The following is a 23,785-nucleotide window of genomic DNA, read 5'->3' as shown; positions in this document are numbered from 1 at the left end:
GAACTGAGAGTCTACAGTAAGTCTGTTCTAGCGCAAATGGGAGCAGGAGCATGGAGACTATGCCTAGAACAAGACAGTGCTAAATAGACATACAGAGTGCAAACTATTGTCATAGCCCACAGTGGTGCAATGGAGAGAGAGAAATAAAGCAAATCCTACCTTTTTTTATTTTCCTTTTAAAACGTTTTATAACTGCTTCTTTTGACAAGTGCTTTGAAAGTGTACCTATTCCAAGCTCATACATTGTAGATGGAGCAAATTTCTGTTAGACAATAAGTGATGATGATGAATTGTTCTGAACTGTCTCACTAATGCAGCCCACTCCATTCTAAGTCAATAGAAGTGCTGTACCGTTCAGCCAAACGGTATGATTGGAGCACTGTCTGACAACTACACAATACGGCTGTTTGTCTAAATGTAAAATGCTCCATTTAATATATTATAACTAATAAGTGAGAATAATACTGTCATGGTTTCTACATTCTTACACTGTACAGATGCTAAAGCAGACAGATGGCAATATATATATCTATAGACCAGTGGTACCCAAACATTTTTGAGTCACAGCACCCTAGAGTATTAGCATTCTATTCACGGCACCCCTAGGCCAGCGGCAAAGCTTTGTTTGGGGCGCCCCCCCTGCCGTTAATGGGGGGGCGCCCCCCCCCCCATCCGTACGTCCGGACGGCCCCCCGTGCCCCCTCCCCCCATTGCCGCATGCTTACCTGTCCGCGCGTCCCGGCTCCCCTCCTGGCTTCAATAAATTCTATGCAGATGGACCACGATAAAATGGCCGCCCCCATACCGCAGACAGTTTCAGAGAACAGTCTGCTTTATGGGGCGGCCATTTTATCGTGGTCCGTCTCCATAGCATTGATTGAAGCCAGGAGGGGAGCCGGGACGCGCGGACAGGTAAGCATGCGGGGGATGGGGTGGCAGGGGGATTACTATAGCACTGCAGCCCCCCCGGAGCCCCCATATGCACAGCGCCCCCCCGCGACCGCGGGGGCTGCGGTGCTATAGTAACGCCACTGCCCTAGGCCAATATATATGGTTCAATTAAGCAACTAACAAAGTTCAGTTGGTTGTGTTTCTGTTTGTCCACATATAATATGATTGGCAGCAGATAGCCCTGATTTTGCATATCAAATGCTTCAGCTGCCCTGTTGTAAATCCAGCTCTGTGAAAATGCTTCAGTCCAAATAGAGGCACCTCAGCTTTTTAGGTAAGTGTAAAACTATTTAAAAGCTAACTAATTCCCTACCTGTAATATCCCTACCAACTCTATTATGATTATCGGGCCTGATTCAGAGATTTATGCATGTGACACTTTGTATGTGTTTCACAACTGTGGCCACAGAAAGGATTTATTCCCAAATTGATTAATAGGGTTTGTATTTGGTGGAGGTATGAGGGGAGTGGTGGTACTGCTTGCAATCCAATCCTGTACACTGAGAGAATGTCTCCAGACTCTACCTTCCTACGGCCATGCTGTGTGGCCCTAGTGCTATTCAGAACATCAATTATTGCCTAATCTGCCATGGATACTGCATCTTTGTATGCAGCTGCTGGGACTTGCAAAGCAACCAGTAGGCACCCCACTCCAAATCCATGCAGCAGCTACATTTGCATGTTTTCACGCAGTCGCTGCATACAAATTTACAGCTGTGGGTGCATTCATTTTGCACACATCTCTGAATAAGGTTGACTACATACTGTAGTTATTGCAATTAATACAATTTTTACAGAGACCTGTCCAAATCAGTATTCGTCTCTGAATAATATATAATTTAATTTCATTGTACTCATGGCACTATTAAGTTGCTATTCAGTTGAAATAGAATTATGACTTCTAATAAAAGGCAGCACTGCCGACCCCAAGAGTAAGGCAGCCATCACACCCATAACTTAAACTGCCCCTCTCCCCCATTCCATGAGTGATGCCAACACCATATTTAGATGGCATTGCCTTATGCAGTGAGAAATCCAGCTGGATCCCTGCCAGCATCCCCGGTGACATCTGATGCATGTACAGATTTGACTCCTGGTCCTATACTTGTAAGTCCTATCATTGCAAAGGGCAGCTGTTACCTCAAGAGCTAAAATCTTCATGCAGCGATGTTGGTAGATACCGATATTCATGCATGGATTGGCAGGATGCCTCGCAAGAAAATTGCGGTGCTTGCTGCATTCTGTCTTATGTGTGGTCTGTGTTGCAGCCCAGGGGCAGCACAACCACTGATAAGGACTCGCTCACTTCTTTGTAGTACTGCATGCATGATATAGAAATTATTTGGATATGATAAACATGTAGACCTAAAGGTTTATAGAAATCCAAATAGGGTACACACCTAGAGAGTTTGCCAGGGGCCTACAACCCTCTAGTTACACCACTGATTGGGATATAGGATTTTCGGCACAAGACATCATTTGGAACACCTTTACTCAAGATATTCTACCCTTTGTTTCATGGTTAGGTCTAAATTGAAGTGGGCTAAAGGACCTCCTGACGTCACATGGGAGGAGTGGGGATAGAGCGAGGAGGAGCAAGGTCGGAAGAAGAGTCCCAAACAGACGTTGGCCACGCTTTGAGCATGGTTACTAAAGGCAACCAGTGGTGGCGTGGATAGTAAAGGAGCAACCCCCCCCCGGCCTTGCTCCTCCCCCTGGGCGTGGCAGGTCCTTTAACCCATCTACCTTTGTTTCATTTAAACTAAATAGCAAATGTGCAAATACTATTTAATTTCAAATAGCAATGTGTGATCCCATTTAACTCCTTGGGAAATGCCTTCTTCTCAAATGATGGTGCTTCAGGAACATAAGAATATTTGAATGGTGGAAGAATGTAAAAGGTCACTTCAACTTTATAGTAACTATTACTTTGGTCCTAAACAAATGATTAATGAGATCAAACATGCCTGACTGTAGAGTATGAGACTGTGAACTTCACATATCAGGTTCCAAATACCAAGGGGCAGTCATGAGCTCAATTTCCTTTTATGGACGATCTCTGTGGAGTTTGTATATCCATGTTTAACTTGGATTTCCTCTGATTGCTTTGGATTCTCCCCACACTCCAAAAACATACTAAAAGGTTCACTTCTGACAAATATTGACCCTGCTGTGTATGTGTATACGTGTGACAGGGAATATAGATTGTAAGCTCCTCTGGGACAGAGACTGATGTGAATGAAGAAACACTTTCTGTAAATTGCTGTGTCATATGTTGCTTTATATAAATAATTCTTAATAATAAAACAAAAAGTAAAGGGGTCACTTGGACAGTAACAGTGCAATGTACATTGTCTCCTAATATCTGGATTATAACTAAATCAGTAAAGCTAAATTGTAATAGAATTGCTTGTTAGTAATTGGTCATAAAAAATGCCACAATCATTACCATATAAAGGCAAATCATTGCTCCTCCATATTTATATGCATCTACAATAATTGTTATGATTCTGTCAAAGTAGGCATTGTTTTGTAACACGTATTCTGTTATCTGGCTTTCAGGTGGTCATACTGGATAAAATTAAAAATGTACGTATATATCGTTCTCACTTCCTCAACTTTTTACATTTTCAGATGAAGAAATCCGCTTATGTTTTCATCTTTTGCGTAAATGACCAGTGACCTTGAGACATCTTTTAGTTAATGTATGTAAGATGCTAACAGCATTTGTGGTTTGAAATGTTTAAATTACTCCTGGGTTCAGCTTGAAAATGGGATTTCTAAAAATCCACTTGAATTATATATTTCTAAATTTCAAATTTTTCCAGTTAATCACACTAGAATGTGTTTTTTTTTAAATTGAATTCAGATTCCTAATCCACTTAATACTGATGGTAATAGGAAACAATAACTATGAGTTTGGATCACAGGATTGACAGTATCTAGGTCAACAGTAAATAGGTTGACATGCACAAGGTCGACACAAGGAAAATGTCAACATGGAAAACATTGACACAGGAAAAGGTCTACATGCGTTTTTCACTTATTTGGTCTCATTTTTAATACATGAGCACATGAACCCTGAAATAGTGTAGCAAGTATGCTTCCAGTTCTTGGAGACAGGTGCCACGCCCCACTGCCACGGTGCTTGGCACACTTTATCACTCCCAATCGGAGGTTATGTGGATGTTAAAGTATGAAAATTCCAGAATGAAAAAAAAAAAACTCATGTCAACATCTTTTCAAGTGCCGACCATTGCCTTGGCAACCTTTTGCCTGTGTTGACCTTTTCTCAATGTCAACCTAGTGCATGGAGACCCTTTGTCATTGGATGCTAGGTCAAAAAGTCAACATGCACAAGGTCAACAGACTCCAATGACTACTGTATGTTAGTACATTTAGCCCATACAGTAATATGAAGTGTTGAGCAATATTCATGTGTCATACAGTACATGTCATGAATTACTGGAAACCTATTTGTGCTCTGAAACACCTTTCAGAAATGATACAATGTTTTGAAAAGCCATGTGATAAATGTTAGAACTCATGTCTCAGTCTTAATGATGGGTCATTAATTGTAATGAAATATTTCAATTAAATACTTTTTACTCAATATCCCATTATCTCACATGGTATAAAGTACTATATCGAATGGAATGATTTACTTTTCCACTGTCATCCATAAGGTCAAAAAATTCTAATACTTTCAGATGAACATATGTAGTGGTAGTGTTGGTCATTTATTAATGTTGTGAGCAGTGGAGGCTCCAGAAGGAGGGCTGCGGCGCATTTAGAAATTCAAATGGGGAGGCACAGCAACTGCCACCAATTGCTTTTCCAACCTGGCTCACTCTTAAGGTCCATACACACTGGGCGATTATGGGCAGCGTGTATGGACAGCGATGACTGCCGGACAGTGATGACAGCGAAGCCACTCAGTGCATACACTGAGACACTTTCCCTCTGCCCGGCGCTGTCAGTGGGGGGCAGATGGCTTTGCAGTGCAGCGCTATGCAAAGCCATCCACAAAGCCGCTAATCTGCTGGCTTTCCTGGCAATGATGCGGGAGCGCTCATCGCGGGCCATACACACTGGGTGGCTTTGAGCTGAAAGCGCTCAAGCTTGTTATTTTGAGTGGCTTTCAGCTTAAAATCGCCCAGTGGGTATGGGCCTATAGTTGGTGTTGGTCCCCTTTTTGAATTTTGGACTGTGCTGCAGCCCAACCTTTGGAGCCGCCACTGGTTGCGAGTAGTATACCCCTTACAGAAAACACAATCAGTCAGTGATTCATTAAGTCTAAATCTTGGAATGTTAATGGAAACAAATCACTCATTTTGGCTTTTAAAGTGTAAATTAGGATCCTATTGCAAAAATAATCTATTGGATATGGCTAATTGTTACTTTTCAAGGAAATTGTTGAGACTGGGGATTGATCCAAAACTTGCCATGCTATCAGACCTTACTGCATGAATTACCAACAGACCTGTACATTGTGCATTATAAAGATATCTGTCCTGCATGCTATGTCTGCAGTATGCCTTAATCATTCACTACTCATCAGTTTACTGTGCCTAGCAATGATACTAAAATTCCTTCATTACAGAAACATCCAGATGTCATGAGGAGCAGAGTGGCCATTTGAGCTTATGTGGTCCTGCCATTAGGACTTGAGTTGTAACGCAAGTACACGTGTGTTCGGTTCTGCTACACAGCTGTATGTATGTGTTGTGGACATACAAATATTTCTCAGGAGCCATCATTATATTTTTCGTGCAGTTAGGTTAATATAAAGTTCCCCTGATGGTTTCTGCCCTATTGAAGAGCCTAATCTTCTCTCACATATATAAGATTTGCAAAGGAATGTTTACAAAGAAATTGGGGAATCCTACAAAAAAGAAAGAAAGTCCAAGCAAAAAGGATCAGGAAATTTCCCAATTTGGCCTATCCAAGAATCCAAATATTTCAACGAGCATAAAAAGCACAGTCAAAAAAATTGCCAAGTGTTCTTCTTCCTGCAATTTATCAACTGAAGAAGGTACTGTGAAGAAGGAATTCTCACTTTCTCCAACATTCAGTTATAGAGTAGCAATTGCAAATGGGCTTCAAAAAAATCCTATTCTAGTTGGCAATAATAATGAGGATGCACTTCAAGAAATATCTTCTCTTGATAGTTCATGTTCTGAATCATTAAGTGAAACAAGGGCTGGTAGTACAACCAAGGAATACGCATCACACACCATGCCAGTGAGACGCAACAGAAAAAGCATGAACAGCCTGGCTCCATCTGATGGAAGCTCGGATGGAGAGCGTACATTACACAGCCTAAAAATGGGTGCTTTGCGCAAACTTAGAAAGTGGAAGAAGAGTCAAGAGTGTGTGTCTTCAGATTCTGAAGTGAGCACATGGAAAAAAACATGGGGGTTACGGAGCAAGTCTTTAGACAGAACAGTCCGTCAGCAAAAAACCAATACTCTGGAACCTGCCTTTAGCTCAACCGGTTGCATTAGTCAAACGCATGATGTCATGGAAATGATCTTTAAAGAACTGCAAGGCATAAGCCAAATTGAAACTGAACTTACTGAGCTAAGAGGACATGTCAATTCTCTAAAGCAATCAATTGATGAAATTTCAAGCAGCGTTGAGGTTGTGCAAAGTGAAATTGAACAGTTACGATCAGGATTTGTACAGTCAAGAAGAGAAACAAGAGATATCCATGATTATATTAAACAGATAGGCCGCCAGGGTAATAAGGTCTGTCTTAGGTTTTTAAATGTGCCTGAAGAAAAAGGTGAAGTTTGTGAAAATGTTGTTTACAGAATTTTAATAGAAAAAATGGGATTCTTGGATGCACAAAACAGCATGAAAATTGAACTTGCACACAGGATCGGTCAACACAGAGACTGTCCAAATGCAAAGCCTAGACAAATTCTTGTATACTTTGGTACACAACAAGATAGAGATCTAGTTTTAAAAAAATGTTATAAACTAAAGGGAACTGGAATTGGGGTGTCTACAGATATACTTTCGCATGAATTGAAAGTTAAAAAAGAAAAGGCATTACCTTCTTCTCAAACATATGAGAGTATGGATATGAAATTTTCTGCCATGGAGCCAAAGATTAATCACGATGAGTGGGAATCTCATGATGACAGTGATAAAGACATAGAATCTGACATAAATAGGAATAGTTATGCAATGGTCTCTAAATCTGACGTCCATGTGAAATCAAGTGGAAACAAAAGAAGTGGGCAATCATCACATAATCGAAAGTCTCACAAAACATTGAGTGAGTCCACATATAAAAGCAAAGAAGATTATGGAGATCTTAATTTTCAGTCACCAGGTTCTGATAACTTGGAAAAAAACAAAATCTATTATAGCGATTCAACTCCCTTGTGGCATTCACAAACAGATTTTTCCACACCAAAACTTAGTCGCTCAGAATCAGATTTTTCAAAGTTATGCCAGTCCTATTCAGAAGATTTTTCTGAGAACCAGTATTTTATTAGAACCAATGGAAGTTCTCTATTGTCGTCTTCTGACCGTGAGCTGTGGCAAAGAAGACCAGAGGACAACTCATCAAACTGGTGTGTGAACTCACAAGAGCAAGCTTACAGTAATGATGCAGAGCCTTATCCTGAGGAAAATGAAATTGAGAACACTGAAACAGTTGACAGTGGTGTCAGCAATGGAATACTTTGTGCTTCTGGAGATCGAAGTCACTATAGTGATTCTCAGCTTTCTTTGCATGGCGATCTGTCGCCCTGGAAAGAATGGCACCATTTAGAACAAGGTACAGACTCTGGTCTTGATGCATGTACACAACAGGTTTTTGCCTATAATGTCAATGGTCCTACAGATCAACAGGCTGAAATTCATGAAAGCAATTATGAAAAGTGCCAAAGTACAGAACTTCCATATAATACAGAAAACTACAGTTACACACTAGATACCAATTCTCCATCCTGCCCTGAAATATGCCAAGTAGCACAAAATCAGTGGACTAGTGAATATGATTCCTATAGCGAAACAAATGCCAATGAACTTTATCAGAACCAAACAAGAATGCCTATGATGTACCGCAGTCAGAGCGAATTGCAAAGTGATGACTCTGAGGATGCACCACCAAAATCGTGGCATAGCCGTCTTAGCATTGATCTTTCTGATAAAACTTTTAGCTTCCCCAAGTTTGGATCTACTCTTCAGCGTGCTAAATCAGCCTTGGAAGTGGTGTGGAATAAAAGCACTCAGAGTTTAAGTGGCAACGATGAAAGTGGGTCTTCATTTATGGGCAGATTTCGGACTTTATCCCAGTCTACTGCTAATGAATCTAGCACAACCCTAGATTCTGATGTGTACACCGAACCTTACTATTACAAGGCTGATGATGGAATTAATTATAGTGAGTCTGCAGCTGATAATGACAATGGAGCTGATTATGTAGAAGTTATGGAACAAGTTCTTGCAAAACTTGAAAACAGAACAAACACAAATGAAAATTTTGAGCAGATGGAAGACTACCAAGAGTATGAAAATAGTTCATATGATGTAGAGTTTGCCAACCTACAAATGGATGAATATGATTCTCCTTTTGACGACTTGGCTCCTGAGGATATGTTACAACCTGAATGTGAAATCATTTACGACATGGCAGAGAATGATGATGAAAACAAAAATGTACCGGAGATACTCATCGAGGTTCCAAAGAAAAAACATATCCGCCCAAGCTTCAAGGAGGCTGCATTCAAAGCATACAAGAAAGAAATGGCTTACCTTGAAGAAAGAATCCTTTCAGGAGGTACTTAACATTATATATTTCCAATGTATTTTTGTATTTACATGCTGAATCAAATAGTAGATTATTGAAAATTAGATTTTGTACATTCTATAATGATAGACAAAATATTTATTTTGTGTACAAAATTTTTATGATTAAATGATTGTAGCCGCAAGGCTATTAAAACAATTTTTGATGCCATAATTATGATACCACTTAATGGGTTGCTGCAATTTGTAAATATTCAAATATCTTGAAAATATTCAGAAAAAATGTTATTGTAGCAAAAAATATCCATAACAAAATTATTCTCTAGGGTCTCTATTACAGTCTCTGTGGCTCCACTTTTTAGATGTTATATTTATTATTTTTGTCTACAGACCATTAAAATCAATACCGCATTACATTTTCAAGCTAAGAATACGGAAGTGTGGCTGTAGTACAAAAATCTTTAAAAAAACACCTGCCGTGAGGTCATTCCATATTAGATTTCTTCTCTTATGTCATTTCTGAAAATGGTAAATTTATATGAATGTATTATTTTTCTGATCACATTATGACTGAAAATCATTAGTGTTGATTAGCTTTGCCTGAATTTTCTAACATAGTCACAATGATAACATTCTCTGTGCAAGATTATAACACATATTGGTTTTAAATAAGATGTGTGTGTGAAATATAATTAATTAGGGCTAAGATCAAGCCTAGCAGTTGACAGTTGTCACCTTGACAGAATATTTGCTACATGTTCACAGTTATACTGTAATTTTCAACAAGTAATTTGATCTATAGGGTATATCAATTAAAAAGCACATTAGTTTGATTGGCAACCTATTTCTATTAGATAACCTTGGCAATAAAAGCAATAAAAATATAAAGTTAAAATCGAAGTTTATTTAAATTTTTTAATTATATGTTACTGTCCTCACATTAATTTGGTTTAGCTATAACGTACTGTATGTCTCCCTAAACTTTCTCATCCACGCTAAAAAATAACTGTTTACATTCTATGTGTTGCCATGCTTGGTGGACGCTTAGACGAAGGCCCCATCTCCCTGTGCCTTTCTTTTTACTGTACCGAATGTTCTAAATCCTAATTTTCAAAAGAATAATATAGATAATAAGATAGCTTTATGTGGTCCTGGCATTTCTGGGGTTTATGTTTTGTCAATTTCAGTATCACTTCCATTCTGACCCAATCCCAATTGAGGGAAAAATTCCCTCATTTGTTCTTCCCTTTGTTCTCGTACTTTCACATTTGCAATTATGTTAATCAGGTACTCTCCCCATGTAACATCTGTGACCAGAACCTGTCCTATAGATAATTCCTTTTGTTTTTGTTCATGAGCACCAGAACATTTTCAGTTTGGGGCATCTATCTATCTATCTATCTATCTATCTATCTATCTATCTATCTATCTATCTATCTATCTATCCGGAAAGGAAATTATCTTTGACCAGAGAATTCAGATATGCTGCCTGTGGTAGCCTTAGACAGCACCCCACAACCCAGTGAATTGATTAATACCTCTCAAACGATTGGGGGGTTAAATGCGCTCCCTTGCTCCCCCCATTTTCAAAACCTATTGTTTGTACACTAGACAGAAATTAGATCTTTCTGTGGTAAAGAGCAGCCTTGCTGAATAGCACAATGTCTTTCTGTGGCTGGACTTAACAATCATCATCTAATCCTGTGTATATCTGAGCCAACAACTATTTTGTTATTTTACACCAAGGGGTACATTTGCTAAGATGGGAGTGCTATTGAAGATGAAATGTTGTCCATAGCAAACAATCAAATTTGACTTCTTATTCGTCAGGCACATTCTAGAAGATAATAGACAGAATCTGATTGGTTGCTATGGGCAACATCCCATCTTCAATAGAACTCCCATCTTAGTAAATGTACAGCTAAGTGTTTAGGTTTCTCCATAGGGCATGCTATGCTAAATGTAGATTTTTAACTGATGTCTCTTATATAACTATGTGTGTTTGAATCTGGAGCCATTGGACCCAATTGTGCAGGAGTTTTAGTTGTTTGTATAGATCTATATACTATAAGAAAGAGACCTCTGTATAGTATCTCCTTCACCCAAGATGTAGAATGGGCGGTACTTATGTATTATCTGGGCGCCCGATTTTTTCATTGCATGCCACTACTTAAGGCATGCGATGCGATGCGATTTTTCATTGTAAAGACCCGATTTTTAATTGTATAGTCAACCATGGGTGATTTCATACCCCCACTATCCAACTACGCATGGAGTTGATTTTATATAGTGTGGCGAGCGCGCGCGGATTACTTTACATGTATTCTGCATGCGCTCGCCACGATTCAGGCTCGCCACACTATATAAGATCAACTCCATGCGTAGTTGGATAGTGGGGGTATGAAATCACCCATGGGTGACTGTACAATTAAAAATCGGGTCTTTACAATGAAAAATCGCATCGCATGAATTGTATGCCACTATATTGCATGCGATGCAATGCAAAAATCGGGCGCCCAGATATTACATAAGTACCGAATGGGCTTTATACGATTTATGCCCCTTATACTTCCATTTCCTGAACAGATGTTTTCAGACTATTTTCAGTAAGAGTTGCAGCTGCATTAAAGAAAATAATTTTATTGCAGTGGATCAATAAAGAGCCAATCCCCCTGACATTACTTTTTCTCCACTTAACTCATCCTTACCAAATGGACTGGGTAGAATGCTCCTTAGATGTAAAAAATAGGGTTGCAACTTTTATTTTCATTAGTCACATTACCTCCCCATGTAAAGAACTTTATTTGACAAGCTATTGGACCGGCTAATTGGTACAATGTAATTAACTTAATGGCCAAGGGTTGTCTCCCATTTTAGCGTTATAAGTGTTTGGCTGCAATTCAGACTCCCTCTTTTATCATAAAATCACCCCTTCATTATAGTTGGTCTTGATAGCATGGTTTATGGGTGTGAGAATGTCTCTTTAACCTTCTGGGACATTTTTCTCCCCCTTTTTATAGATTGATGCATTTTCCTTGTGCTGGATATATTATAATGTTACTGGTTGAACATATGTTTTATATTACTTTGTTTTACTTTGGTTCAATTTTTATAACTGAATGCTAATTCAGACCATGAATGGATAGTTGATACTGTATGTATGTTTTTTTTCTCAATATGGGGCAGATGCCCATAACGATTGTAAAATATTGGGTCTCCTTCTCCTGCATAATGAGGAGCAGCGGGCAATGCAAAGCGGGCAAATGTATTAATCATTAACCAGTATTTGCCAATAAGGAGAGCCGTTATGTCCAGTGCCCACGGCTCTCCTTATCAGCGCCCCCGCAGTGCTGCCCAAGTGCATTGTATTAAAAAAAACCTCTCTCACCGGCCGTCTCTTTGGGTATGCGCGAGATCTTGCTATTATCTCGAGAGCAGCCCAGAACCAGCAGCAGGGCTACCGTTGTCCCTGCAGTGGGGATGGGAAAATGCTAGCCCTGAGCTGGCGAAGTGGCTGGGGTGGATTAATGGGCGCTGTATACCTAGAAGGCTGGTCATACATCGCCTTCACCGCTAATTGCTGGGGGATTGCAGGGGACAGCTCTGCCGAGCATTACTCAGCGGGCTGTCCCTAGTGCGCGTGAGGTGCGCTATTAATACATTTTAAAAACAGTTATTCCCCCCAGTCAGGGGCGGATTGGGGACTAAAAGTGGCCCTGGAAAATTTCTGAAAGTGGCCTCATGTGAGCGGCAACAAATCAATAAAGGGTGGAGCCAACATAATAGTAGTCGGAATTATTATATCACTATACTTAGATACATTGTTGACAGGCAAAACTAATGCCACACACTGTAATGCCCATTCCACATCATGTCAGGGCTTTTCAACTATTCGTAAAACAGGGATAGTGCGCGCCGCAGGCGCGCGCCAAAAATTCACACCGTATAGCCCATTATACGTCACACTCCCATTACATAGCATACCACAAGCAACAATGGCCTGCCAGGCTTGCTGGTGCCGGGCCCCTGGCCCCCCCAACTAACGACTACACTACGTACAAGAACCGTTGTTAGTGTTACCTATGATTTTAATTCTAGCCCACAAAGCAATTTACTGCAGACTTTTCTTTAACCGTAATCCTGTATTAAAACATACATCGCTCTCATACATACTCTGCCACTCTCATACATACATACACCGCCACTCTCATACATACATACATACATACATACACCGCCACTCTCATACATACATACACCGCCACTCTCATACATACATACATACATACATACACCGCCACTCTCATACATACATACATACACCGCCACTCTCATACATACATACACCGCCACTCTCATACATACATACTCCGCCACTCTCATACATACATACACCGCCACTCTCATACATACATACATACACCGCCACTCTCATACATACATACATACACCGCCACTCTCATACATACATACATACACCGCCACTCTCATACATACATACACCGCCACTCTCATACATACATACTCCGCCACTCTCATACATACATACACCGCCACTCTCATACATACATACATACATACACCGCCACTCTCATACATACATACATACACCGCCACTCTCATACATACATACATACACCGCCACTCTCATACATACATACACCGCCACTCTCATACATACATACTCCGCCACTCTCATACATACATACACCGCCACTCTCATACATACATACATACATACATACACCGTTCTACTACAAACACCAATCTCATACATACACCGCTGTCTTACATAAAACACTGCCACTCTTGTACATACAGTACATGCATACATTGTTCCCATTCATCCCTCCCTCACCCTAGTGCACACACCGTAATCCTGTATTAAAACATACATCGCTCTCATACATACTCCGCCACTCTTACATACATACATACATACATACATACATACATACACATACACCGCCACTCTCATACTGTACATACACCAATCTCACACATACACCACTGTCTTACATACAACACCGCCACTCTCATACATACATACATACACCGTCACTCTCATACATACATACATGCATGCATACCCTGTTCCCATTCATTGCATCCCTCCCTTACGCTGATGCACACACCATAATCCTGTATTAAATCTCTCCAAGTGGCTACTGTCCTGCCTCCTCTTCAGGCCATGTACTGTAGGTTATATAAAATCAAAATGAGTCCCCTGCCCAGCCATCGCTGATAAGCGGCCGCCCACGCCGCATGCAGCAGCGCTGTCCACTGCACTGACCCCTCCAGAGGCGAAACAAGCGAGTTGTGGGCCCCGGTTCAAAAATATGGGTTGGGCCCCCCAAACACACACAAAAAACCCACATTGTGGCTTGCTTTCTTTACTTCAAATTTAAAGCCCATTATACACTGTAGTGCCCATTGTGCCCATTACACATTCACACACTGTGATGCCCAGTACACATGATACCGCACACCATAGTGCCCATTCCATATTATGCAGCACACCATTATTGATTATTGGCAGCATGGTCCATGTTGTGGAGGAGGAGGGGCAGTGCAGTGGAAAGCGCCGCTCAGAGAGAGCCTCAGATAAAACTAGCAATGCTGTGACCCACACAACCAGAGTCCAACGCCAAGACACACAAGCAGTGAGAGAGACTGCTCCATGCAGGAGGAAGGTGAGAGACTCCCTGAAGCACCGACCCAGGAAGGGAGAGATACCCCATTGTGACACCCGCACTTCTACAGATCTGCCCCATGCTGTCCCTGCATAATTAGTGGTCCTTAACACATCCCCTCTGCTACTCCCCCCCCCCCCCCCCCCCCCATGTTTCCTACCAAAGCTGCGAGGATGCAGAGAGCAGATCCCTATAAAGCACCCTGAGCAGGAATGGGACCCCTAATTCGCTCCCTGAACAATGGCTGCCCCGTGGATGCTTTGGATGTGGCACCCAATATGCTCCTGCTCTCCATCACCTTCCACATCCTTCCCACTGGTGTGTCCCAGACACCTCTCCCACACACGGACCAGTGTGTGTGTAGACTGTTTAAATTGTATCTTACTTTTTGGGGGGGGGGGGGGGGGCTGGATGGGGTGCAGCTCTGCTCTGCCTCTGGCTGTATATGGCTCCTCCTCATCTTCCTGATGTGCAAAAGGTGGAGTTGAATACACAGGAGGGGTGCTGTGCTGGGTATTGGGTAGGTACATACTCCGGCACTCTCATACATACATACACCCTGCCGCTCTCATACATACAGTACATGCACAGACACTCTCATACATACACGCACCATCACTCTCACACTGTACATACATACAGTAACACCATCACTCTCACACGGTACATACATACTCCGGCACTTTCATAGTTACATACATACACTATCACTCTCATAATACTCTGGCACTCTCATACATACATACATACATACATACATACATACACCCTGATGCTCTCATACATACACGCACCATCACTCTCATACTGTACATACATACTCCGGCACTTTCATAGTTACATACACTATCACACATACTCTGGCACTCTCATACATACATACAAACACCCTGCCGCTCTCATACATACAGTACATGCACAGACACTCTCATACGTACACGCACCATCACTCTCACACTGTACATATGTACATACATACTCCGGCACTTTTTATAGTTACATACATACACTATCACTCTCATACATACATGCACCATCACTCTAATACATACATACACCCTGCCGCTCTCATACATACATACACCCTGCTGCTCACACCACCATTTTTATACATACATGCATACATACGCTGCTGGTCTCATATATACATACACCACCACCACGCTCATACATATATGCATACATACACTGCCTCTCTTATATCCATCCAATCCCAATCATATATACATGGACACACCTCCTCCAGCTCCATACACATATACAACCCCCCCCCCCCCTCCCAAACAATAAAACATAACCCCAGTGCGGTTCCATACTCAATTAGTAACACCAACTACCCCCACTTAAACCTTAGCATGGCACTGCAACTCCATATTATACACAGAATCCCCCCCCCCCCGCGCGCATTAACGCTGACACTACCTACCCCGGGTGGTGACCTCTATCAGCCGGGCGGGCCTCAGTTTGCAGGAAGGGTTCCGTCCTAACTGCTGGCAGGCCTGCTGCTTATGATGCAGCCCCCAGCCATCTCAGATGCTCCAGGTTCCATGGTCCCTCCTGCTGGTCCGACTCTGCTCTGCTGCTCGGCGCCGGCGGTCATGCTGCGGGAGGCGGAGCGGAGGCGGAAGTGGAACCTGCAGACAGTATATGTATTGTGTGTTCCTGCACACAGGAACACACGGTATGGCGGCAGTGTGCAGGGGCCGGCCTAAATTGCTGGAAATAGGTCTGGCCCGGGCAGCAACTGTCACCCTGCCCCGCGGCCCAGCCTGACTCTGCACCTGCAGCCTTTGGCCTCAGGGGTGGCCGGCCTCCCGGGAAACTTCCCGGTAAGTTTAATGGCCAATCCGCCCCTGCCCCAGTTAACAAGGGGACAGAGGACTTAACACTAGTTCATACATCTGCCCCAAAAAGAGATACATGCAAGGGTAATAAAGAGTTTTAAAAAAATACAGTGCTGATTGGCTGGATACTTATCACTCTTAATCACCCTTGCATTCATGCCCCACTGTCCCATGTAAATATACCTGTGTTACAGTCATCAGCATTGCCCCTCTTCCTTAATAATTTATTGCTACTGTCATTTAAGACATACAGTTGCTGCTGGCAACTGACCAATACTGATTCCTCCATTCCAGAGATACTGTAGTCAGCCAGAGTTTTATACTTTCATCCCTTTAAATCCAATTATAGTGCTCATTAACATATTTTTTATGTATTTGTAAATAATTCAATGGGGTTTGGGGTTATTACCATGACTGGCTTTTTATTAATTTGCCGTTATTGATCTTGGCCTCATGGAAATATAGGTGATTCAAAGTGACTGCTATATTGTCTAAAATTTCCAATGAATGTTTTTAAAACAGAGATTCTAAAATAACAAGTCCTTCAGCATCCATTCATACACTATTGATCTTTACCAGCAGATGCTAATAAATTTGATTACTGTAACGGAATCAAACCCTATGGAATGAATGAATGAGGCTTTTTATTTACGTTTTACCTTGGTATTTATGTGGCAGAAACATTCAGAAAAAGATAATAATCTAATGATTACAGTAGCTCTGTATCCTATACGCTGCAGTTCACAGAAATCATAGGCAGATGGTTCCTTTAGAACCCCCCTCCACTATAACCAATCTGCATTTCCCCAAAGGAAAATAGAGTATTCTTTGTTTCCATTACTTAGTGAAGACAGCAGGGTGGTTAGAATGGGAAGCGGTCATCTATTAGAATGAACTTAGGTCTACAGTCATTAGGTCGACCCCACTAGGTCGACTGGCAGGAAGGTCGACCTGACTTAAGGTCGACATGACTTAAGGTCGAATTTGCATAAAGGTCGACATGAGGAAGGTCGACTGGTCATAAGGTCGACATGGGTTTTTCACTGTTCTTTGAGCCGACATGTGCCGACAGGCGGTATTTCATGCCCTACCATCCACTAGGGCGTGGTGGGAGAATAAAATAGTGTGCCGAGCGCAGTGAGGCACCGTGCCCGAAGCATTGCGAGCGAAGCGAGCGATGCGAGGGTCCGATTCTCATTGCCAACTGTGTCCATGTCGACTGTGTCGACATTCGGATCAAAAAACAGTGAAAAACCCATGTCGACCTTATGACCAGTCGACCTTCCTCATGTCGACCTTTATGCAAATTCGACCTTATGTCATGTCGACCTTGGCCCATGTCGACCTTAAGTCAGGTCGACCTTCCTGCCAGTCGACCTAGTGGGGTCGACCTAATGACTGCAGACCTAAATGCAGTCTGACGAATGATCCCATTCCGTTAGAATACGCATCGGGCCAAGATATTGGGTGAAATCGGGCAAGTCGCATGAGTTTTAGATTCAGTCCAGTTTTCGGTCCCATGCACATCGGATCGGAGCCGCTAGATTGCAAGATGCTGCATGTAGGATATGTCGGGTCAGACAGTCTTTGGCAGCACTTGCTGCGATAGCATGCAAAAGGACCCAATGCGATATATCACATGCGATCATGCCGTCTGGGAAGCTGCCATGCAGTTCAAGGGAAATGTTATGCGACTTCTCACACCAAGAAGTCACATAAGTGTATTGCCAGATAAGTCTAGTCTCTCATCCTCTTGTGCTTACAACGAAAGCACTTTAGAATTTATCTGTACCCTTAGGAGCATGACTAGGATGGTGTGATAAATCCTATTGCTTATGCTTATTGCTTATGACAGTAAGAGTTAACTCCAATAAATACTGTACGTCTTGTTTTTGCTTTGCTAAATTCACCCAAAAACGTCAAATCAGGCAAAAAATCAATGTGAATATCCCTTCTAGTAGGCAGTGCATGGGGTAGTCATCATGATACCCGTACATCTCTGGATAACATGCTAAAAACATTCAATCTTTAATTAAACTTTATTCCATTTTTATTAAAGCTAAGCAAAATAATGTAGGAACACAAATCTGTGCTTTTAAGTTTTTAACAAAACTTTTATATGGTCACAGTAACTGTAAAATCATCAATATTTCTGTGACATGGCTGCTATTGTTTACTATGTCCCAATTGGTGTTAAATTATATACCCGTGTATATTTAGGATACTGCATGGGTCTCCGCTCCCAGCAGCCAAATCTTTTCCATAGATTGTGAGGAGGCATGTGCTTGGGCAACAGGCTGAAAGGATTATAAAAGCTTGTTAGCATTATGAGAAGTTCTCTGTGGACCTAAAAGCATACAAAAATATACATATACTATGCACAGCAAAATGCTAACTAATTGACGTACTGCAAAATACAGTAGACCTTTTAAATGCATGATGTCCTGCTTCATCTGATGCAAATAGGGAGTGACATGTTTATATACTATATAGAAAAAGCTTAGAAACCGCATTAGTGGGGGTTGTTTTACATTCAATGGAATTAATCATAATTGCTAACAACCTACTTAATGTACAGTACTTAGCCTGTGGGGAAATGTTACTATATTCTGGTGATTTACTTATTGTCCACTGCCTCTCTTATTTGTAAAAACTTGCAGTGAAATATCAAATCACTAAGAGACACATTTATCAACAAGTTTCACCTGCCAATTGACCCCCAACTGTCATGTTTAAAAAAAATGACAATTGGGAGCTGATTAGCCGGAGCACCATTTATCATATGGAATGAGTATTAAATAGCTAAAACTTATTAATAAATGAGCCCCTGGGTGTTTTGAATGTGTAGTATTGTGCCATTTCTAAAAGTTACTTTGAAATAGCAATTAAAGCTTATGGATAACGTGTGTATATACTTACGTTAAAACATAATTCGGGCTAGATAACTGCTAAGCTAGCGAAATATTTAATAATTATTTGATTTTTGCCTACAGCATTCTACACAATTAATTAGATGACATTTTATACAATGTATAGATATGGCCTGGAGTGGGAATTATAAATAATGGCAGATGAATCACAGTTTTAAAAAATGGGAACGCATTTACATTAAAATAGCCTGTTCATGCTATTTTACCACTGAGTTCATTGATATCATGGGAAGCTGATGCATTTCTTGCCATACTGATTAAAAAAACTAGCAGTATACCAAAGCCACCTATTGGGAAAAAATGGTTGGATTCCATTAGAATACAAAAATGGTAGAATATTAGTATGTCATTAGAGATGACATCCCAACAAAGTAAAGCATGCTTGGATTTAATGAAACGTAGTGTTTTGCTTTGTGACTGCAGCCTTTTTTAGCATTATGGCTGATACATTTTGCAAACTACAGGTGCAAGTGGCTCCTGCAATGGGGTTAATACACTAATATGCATCATGGAAATCCAAAACCATCAAATGGCAATGCTCAGCTCTACCCATCCTTTCCTACTTTGCTGATACTTCTTCTTGGAGGAGGCAGAGTGGCAGAAACGTAGGTGGCATGGTCAAGCAGAAAGGTCAGCTGGCCAGAGGGCATGGCTCAACAATTGCATCATTGTGGCTTTGTCCCACCAGACAGTGTCGAAAACCTTGCATGAGACAGATCTAAGATTACATGATTCAGCGCAAATCACATCATTAGGTTCCCCTTGGATCGCCCACTTGTACTCTATTGTGGGCGACCAAGATGGGGGGTGGCAGGGGCCTCCGGGTAAGGCATGAGAATTGCACACCTTTACAGGGGGACGGGAGAGCCATCCATTTTTCGGGAAGCCTCCTGGCCATTCTGGAAGGGTAGGTAATTATGGCTCTACCTATTAAACAAGCAGCAATAAAGTCATAACTCCAAACTGTCCCGATTTCTTGTGGCACAATCCCATTTTTTTTTGTGAGGGGGGGGGGTGGACTTTCTGTGTTCCACCTGAGGCTGGCAGTGTCCTGCAATGGGGGAGGGGGCAATTTGGAGTCTACATTATTGTTGCTACTTTGATTCTAATTTGTTCCCAGAGACAGAGTTACAGGGGGCATGGCCACGCAATTGTGGTCATCGCCTAGAATCAACACCCCCTTTTCTCGTGACCATGCCCCTTTCGGGAGGTATGACAAAGCCATACTTAAATGAAAAACAGCAAAACAATTGTTGTCAGCGCTAGAAATGTGTGTGCGTCTAGCCAAGTGAAAGCATCAGGAATCAGTTTATTTTTTGATCAAACTTTTATGTTTACGGCTGTCATGATTTCCTTCTCTTTGAAGATAAACACAGGATTGTAGTAGTTACAAGCACAACCAATTGTTTTTCGGTCTTGACACCATAATTTAACAGTATTACTCTGGTATGTAATGGCCAGAAGTACCAAAAGGCCCCTATTGGGTCATTCCACCAGTAATGGAATAACCTTTTTAAAGTGATAAACTCTGTTCCTCATATTACTGCCACCACTAATGTGAACAAAAAGCCTGCCGTAACCCCATATACTGTTCTTAAAATAGCTTTTGTTCAACTGTATCTTGCGTAAGTTAAATCCGATTATATTCAAAGTCAATAAAGAAATCACCATTCATGGCATATTTTACTAAATGTTTGCTTCAATGCACACTGATATACAGGTGTTAGAGATGGAGTCCACCTCTTTCATCTCAGGGCCGGCGGTCAGATCGCCAGCCGCCAGCCCCAACCAGTCGCCGGAAGGGAACCCGCACGCACCGCATTCAACCGGAGCCCTCTGCTGGTCCCCGACACCCCCCCACACTTCCCTGCTCCCCCCCTAACCCTGTCCGTCTCCCTGAAGCAGAGACAGGCAGGGTTTGCATCCCCTGCCGCCCGGCAACTGGGACGCACGTGCGTGTGGTACGCTTGCGCATCCCAGTCAGATGGAGTGCCATGTCGCCAGCGGGGGAAATCTGGCGAGCCTCGGCACTGGCTGAGAGGCGCTCCATCTGCACATACCAAATTAATCAGCATTCTAGGTGCATCCTAGTTACATTGCATTATGCCTAAGATGCAATTTTTGGTAAAAAGGCAAATAAAAGTATGAAACTGTCAACTTACTCCTGTATAGAATTTTAAATGGTATGATGAGTCTAGATGTATGAGACACATTTGTAATCTGATTCTGTAACCTAAAATTACATTCTGAAAAAAAAAAAAATGTTAGGACGATCTCATTTTAAAGATGAGTTTGTATTTCAAAACTTTAATAAAAAATATTGAGGTAATATAATACAATCTGAATAACTCAAAAATGTTTGGACTTATCTTTACTATTGTAAATTATAATTGAACCGTATTATGTAGAGATAATTATGTATGGCTTATTTCCATTTTATTATTGCTTTATATGCATTTCAATGCATAATGTTGTTTTCATTCAGTAAACACTAATAGTTATAAGAGCTCTTATACGAAGTACTAGGTCACAAATCAAAATGATTTTCCTCTGTTAGCAAAATTATCACTTCAAATGATTAATAACACCAACATCTTGTACCTGTGATGACTTTTATATATTAGGCTTGGTCCCCATTTTCATGGAAGTGCCCTGCTCAGGATTTGCAGGGCACTACTGAGGCTAGGCTGTGACCGAATGCAAGGGGAGAGTGCATTTTTTGTAAATTGTGCTAAGTCATTAGAAAATTGCACTGTTTTGGTAAAATAAAAGATGACTGGACATATGTCTGTAAAGTAAATGAATGGTATCATCAAGCATTGATGCAGTTAATGTTATTTATATTCTTGTTGATTGTGTTTCGGTTAGGTTAGGGATATTTATCCCTTGTGATGTGCTGCTTTGGGCATTAAGCGTGGATGTACATCCCTTGTGGGTACTGATCACATGCAGTGTCTGTAGACAAAGCGATAGAATCCCTGTGCCAGACGCTGCATCTGATCTGTTCATCGAAATAGCAATGAAGGCATGTTTTGTATTCTGAAATACTGTTAGTTTTTGTAAAGTGGTTTGTGTGCAAATCGCCTCCGGAATCTGGAGAGCTACAGAAGTGTGACTTTATTAGCTGCAGTCATGCTGAACAATGGCTGCAGAGACTTATACTGAATAACAAGTGTATGGAAGTGATGCAATGTCCACTATCCCATACCTCCCAACAGTTTGGTTATTAACCCTTTCATGAAGATAGGCAATTACAGTGTTCAACTGTTTTAAGTCATTGGCTGATCACTAGTAATTAATTATCTAATTAGCCCAGTTAAACCGGCGCAATACCTTGGCTTATTAGGGAATTGTTTTGCCTATCTCAGGCAGGCAAAGCAAAATCCTTGAAAGCAGCTCTGTTTTCAGCCCATAGCATTGCCAGGTAAAAAAAACATTGTGAAAACATCCGGAAAAATTGCGAAAAACAGCAATTTTTTGCTCCCAATGTTTTACTGGGGGTAATCGGATACTCCTCATTATCTAATATAAAAATTATCTTTTGACATCACTAGTGCATGGTGTCCTGTTCTTTGTCCCATTGGTAAAATGTTGTTTTTTCCTCATATACCTTATGCAAATCTTATGTGCAGCCCGTCCGACCTCCCGACCCCGATCCGATGCGCACGGGACCGCGAATCGGATGGGGTGTCTGCAAGTGCGATTTGGGCCGATTTCACGGCCCGATTCATCCGAATCGGGTGAAATTGTGCCCAAATCGCATAGTGTATGGGGGCCTTTAGTTTGTTACATGTGTTTTTTAACCCCTATCTAATGATAGCCTTGCAGATTGTGGGACCTAGTACAGACGTAACATACGTTGTTTACATGGGCTCAACGAGCCATGTATTCCAGAGCAAGCACATGCTATGACGCCTCGTCTCACTTCAGGCATCCTAGCAGTAAAGAACACTCAGGGGTAGATTTATTACTGGGCGATCAGGGGAATATGCGCTATCCATGTGCGTTATGGCAGGGGATAGTGCTTCCCCTGATCTATGACACCCGCTGAGTGGGTGTCTAATGTGCAGCGGTGTGGGGTAGGAGGCATAGTACATATTTTGGTACTTATGTACTAACTGGGCTGCTGATTTTGAAATCGGGTCCATCGCATCGCATCCGACCATATCGCATGCGATGCGATGGACCCGATTTTTCCATAGGAATCAGTGTTAAAATGGACTGAGTCCATTTTAACATGGAATTCAATGGGAAAAGGGGTCCTTTTCATACCCCTACTATCCAAGTGGGCATGGAGTTGGAAGCGTGGCGAGTGTAGCGAGCCCCGCGAGGGGACATAGAATACCGTCCCCTCACGGGGCTCGCTTTGCTCGCCACGCTTCGGGCTTGGTGGCTCGCTACGCTCGCCACAGGTTTATATCCGACTCCATGCCCACTTGGATAGTAGGGGTATGAAAAGGACCCCTTTTTCCCATTGAATTCCATGTTAAAATGGACTCCGTCCATTTTAACATTGAATCCTATGGAAAAATCGGGTCATAGCATCGCATGCGATATCGCATCGCATCTGATTGTATGCCTTAAGTTAAGGCATACAATC

General features: G+C 41.7%; 1 protein-coding gene across 1 annotated transcript in view; it reads left to right on the top strand.

The window, feature by feature from the left end:
* UNC13C (unc-13 homolog C) overlaps nt 1–23,785 on the top strand; it is a 536,500-nt gene that overhangs the window by 3,523 nt on the left and 509,192 nt on the right. Inside the window, exons 2-3 of the mRNA XM_083183881.1 lie at nt 3,514–3,540; nt 5,555–8,749. Coding sequence (XP_083040007.1) covers nt 5,752–8,749 — 2,998 coding nt within the window. The 5' untranslated portion in view covers nt 3,514–3,540; nt 5,555–5,751. The remainder of the gene's footprint in view (nt 1–3,513; nt 3,541–5,554; nt 8,750–23,785) is intronic.

The sequence above is a fragment of the Crinia signifera genome, chromosome 4 (assembly GCF_055691185.1).
Source record: "Crinia signifera chromosome 4, ASM5569118v1, whole genome shotgun sequence".
In the NCBI taxonomy this organism is placed as follows: Eukaryota; Metazoa; Chordata; class Amphibia; order Anura; family Myobatrachidae; genus Crinia; species Crinia signifera.
The sequence above is the reverse complement of the archived record's forward strand: the minus strand, read 5'-3'. Positions and strand labels throughout refer to the sequence as shown.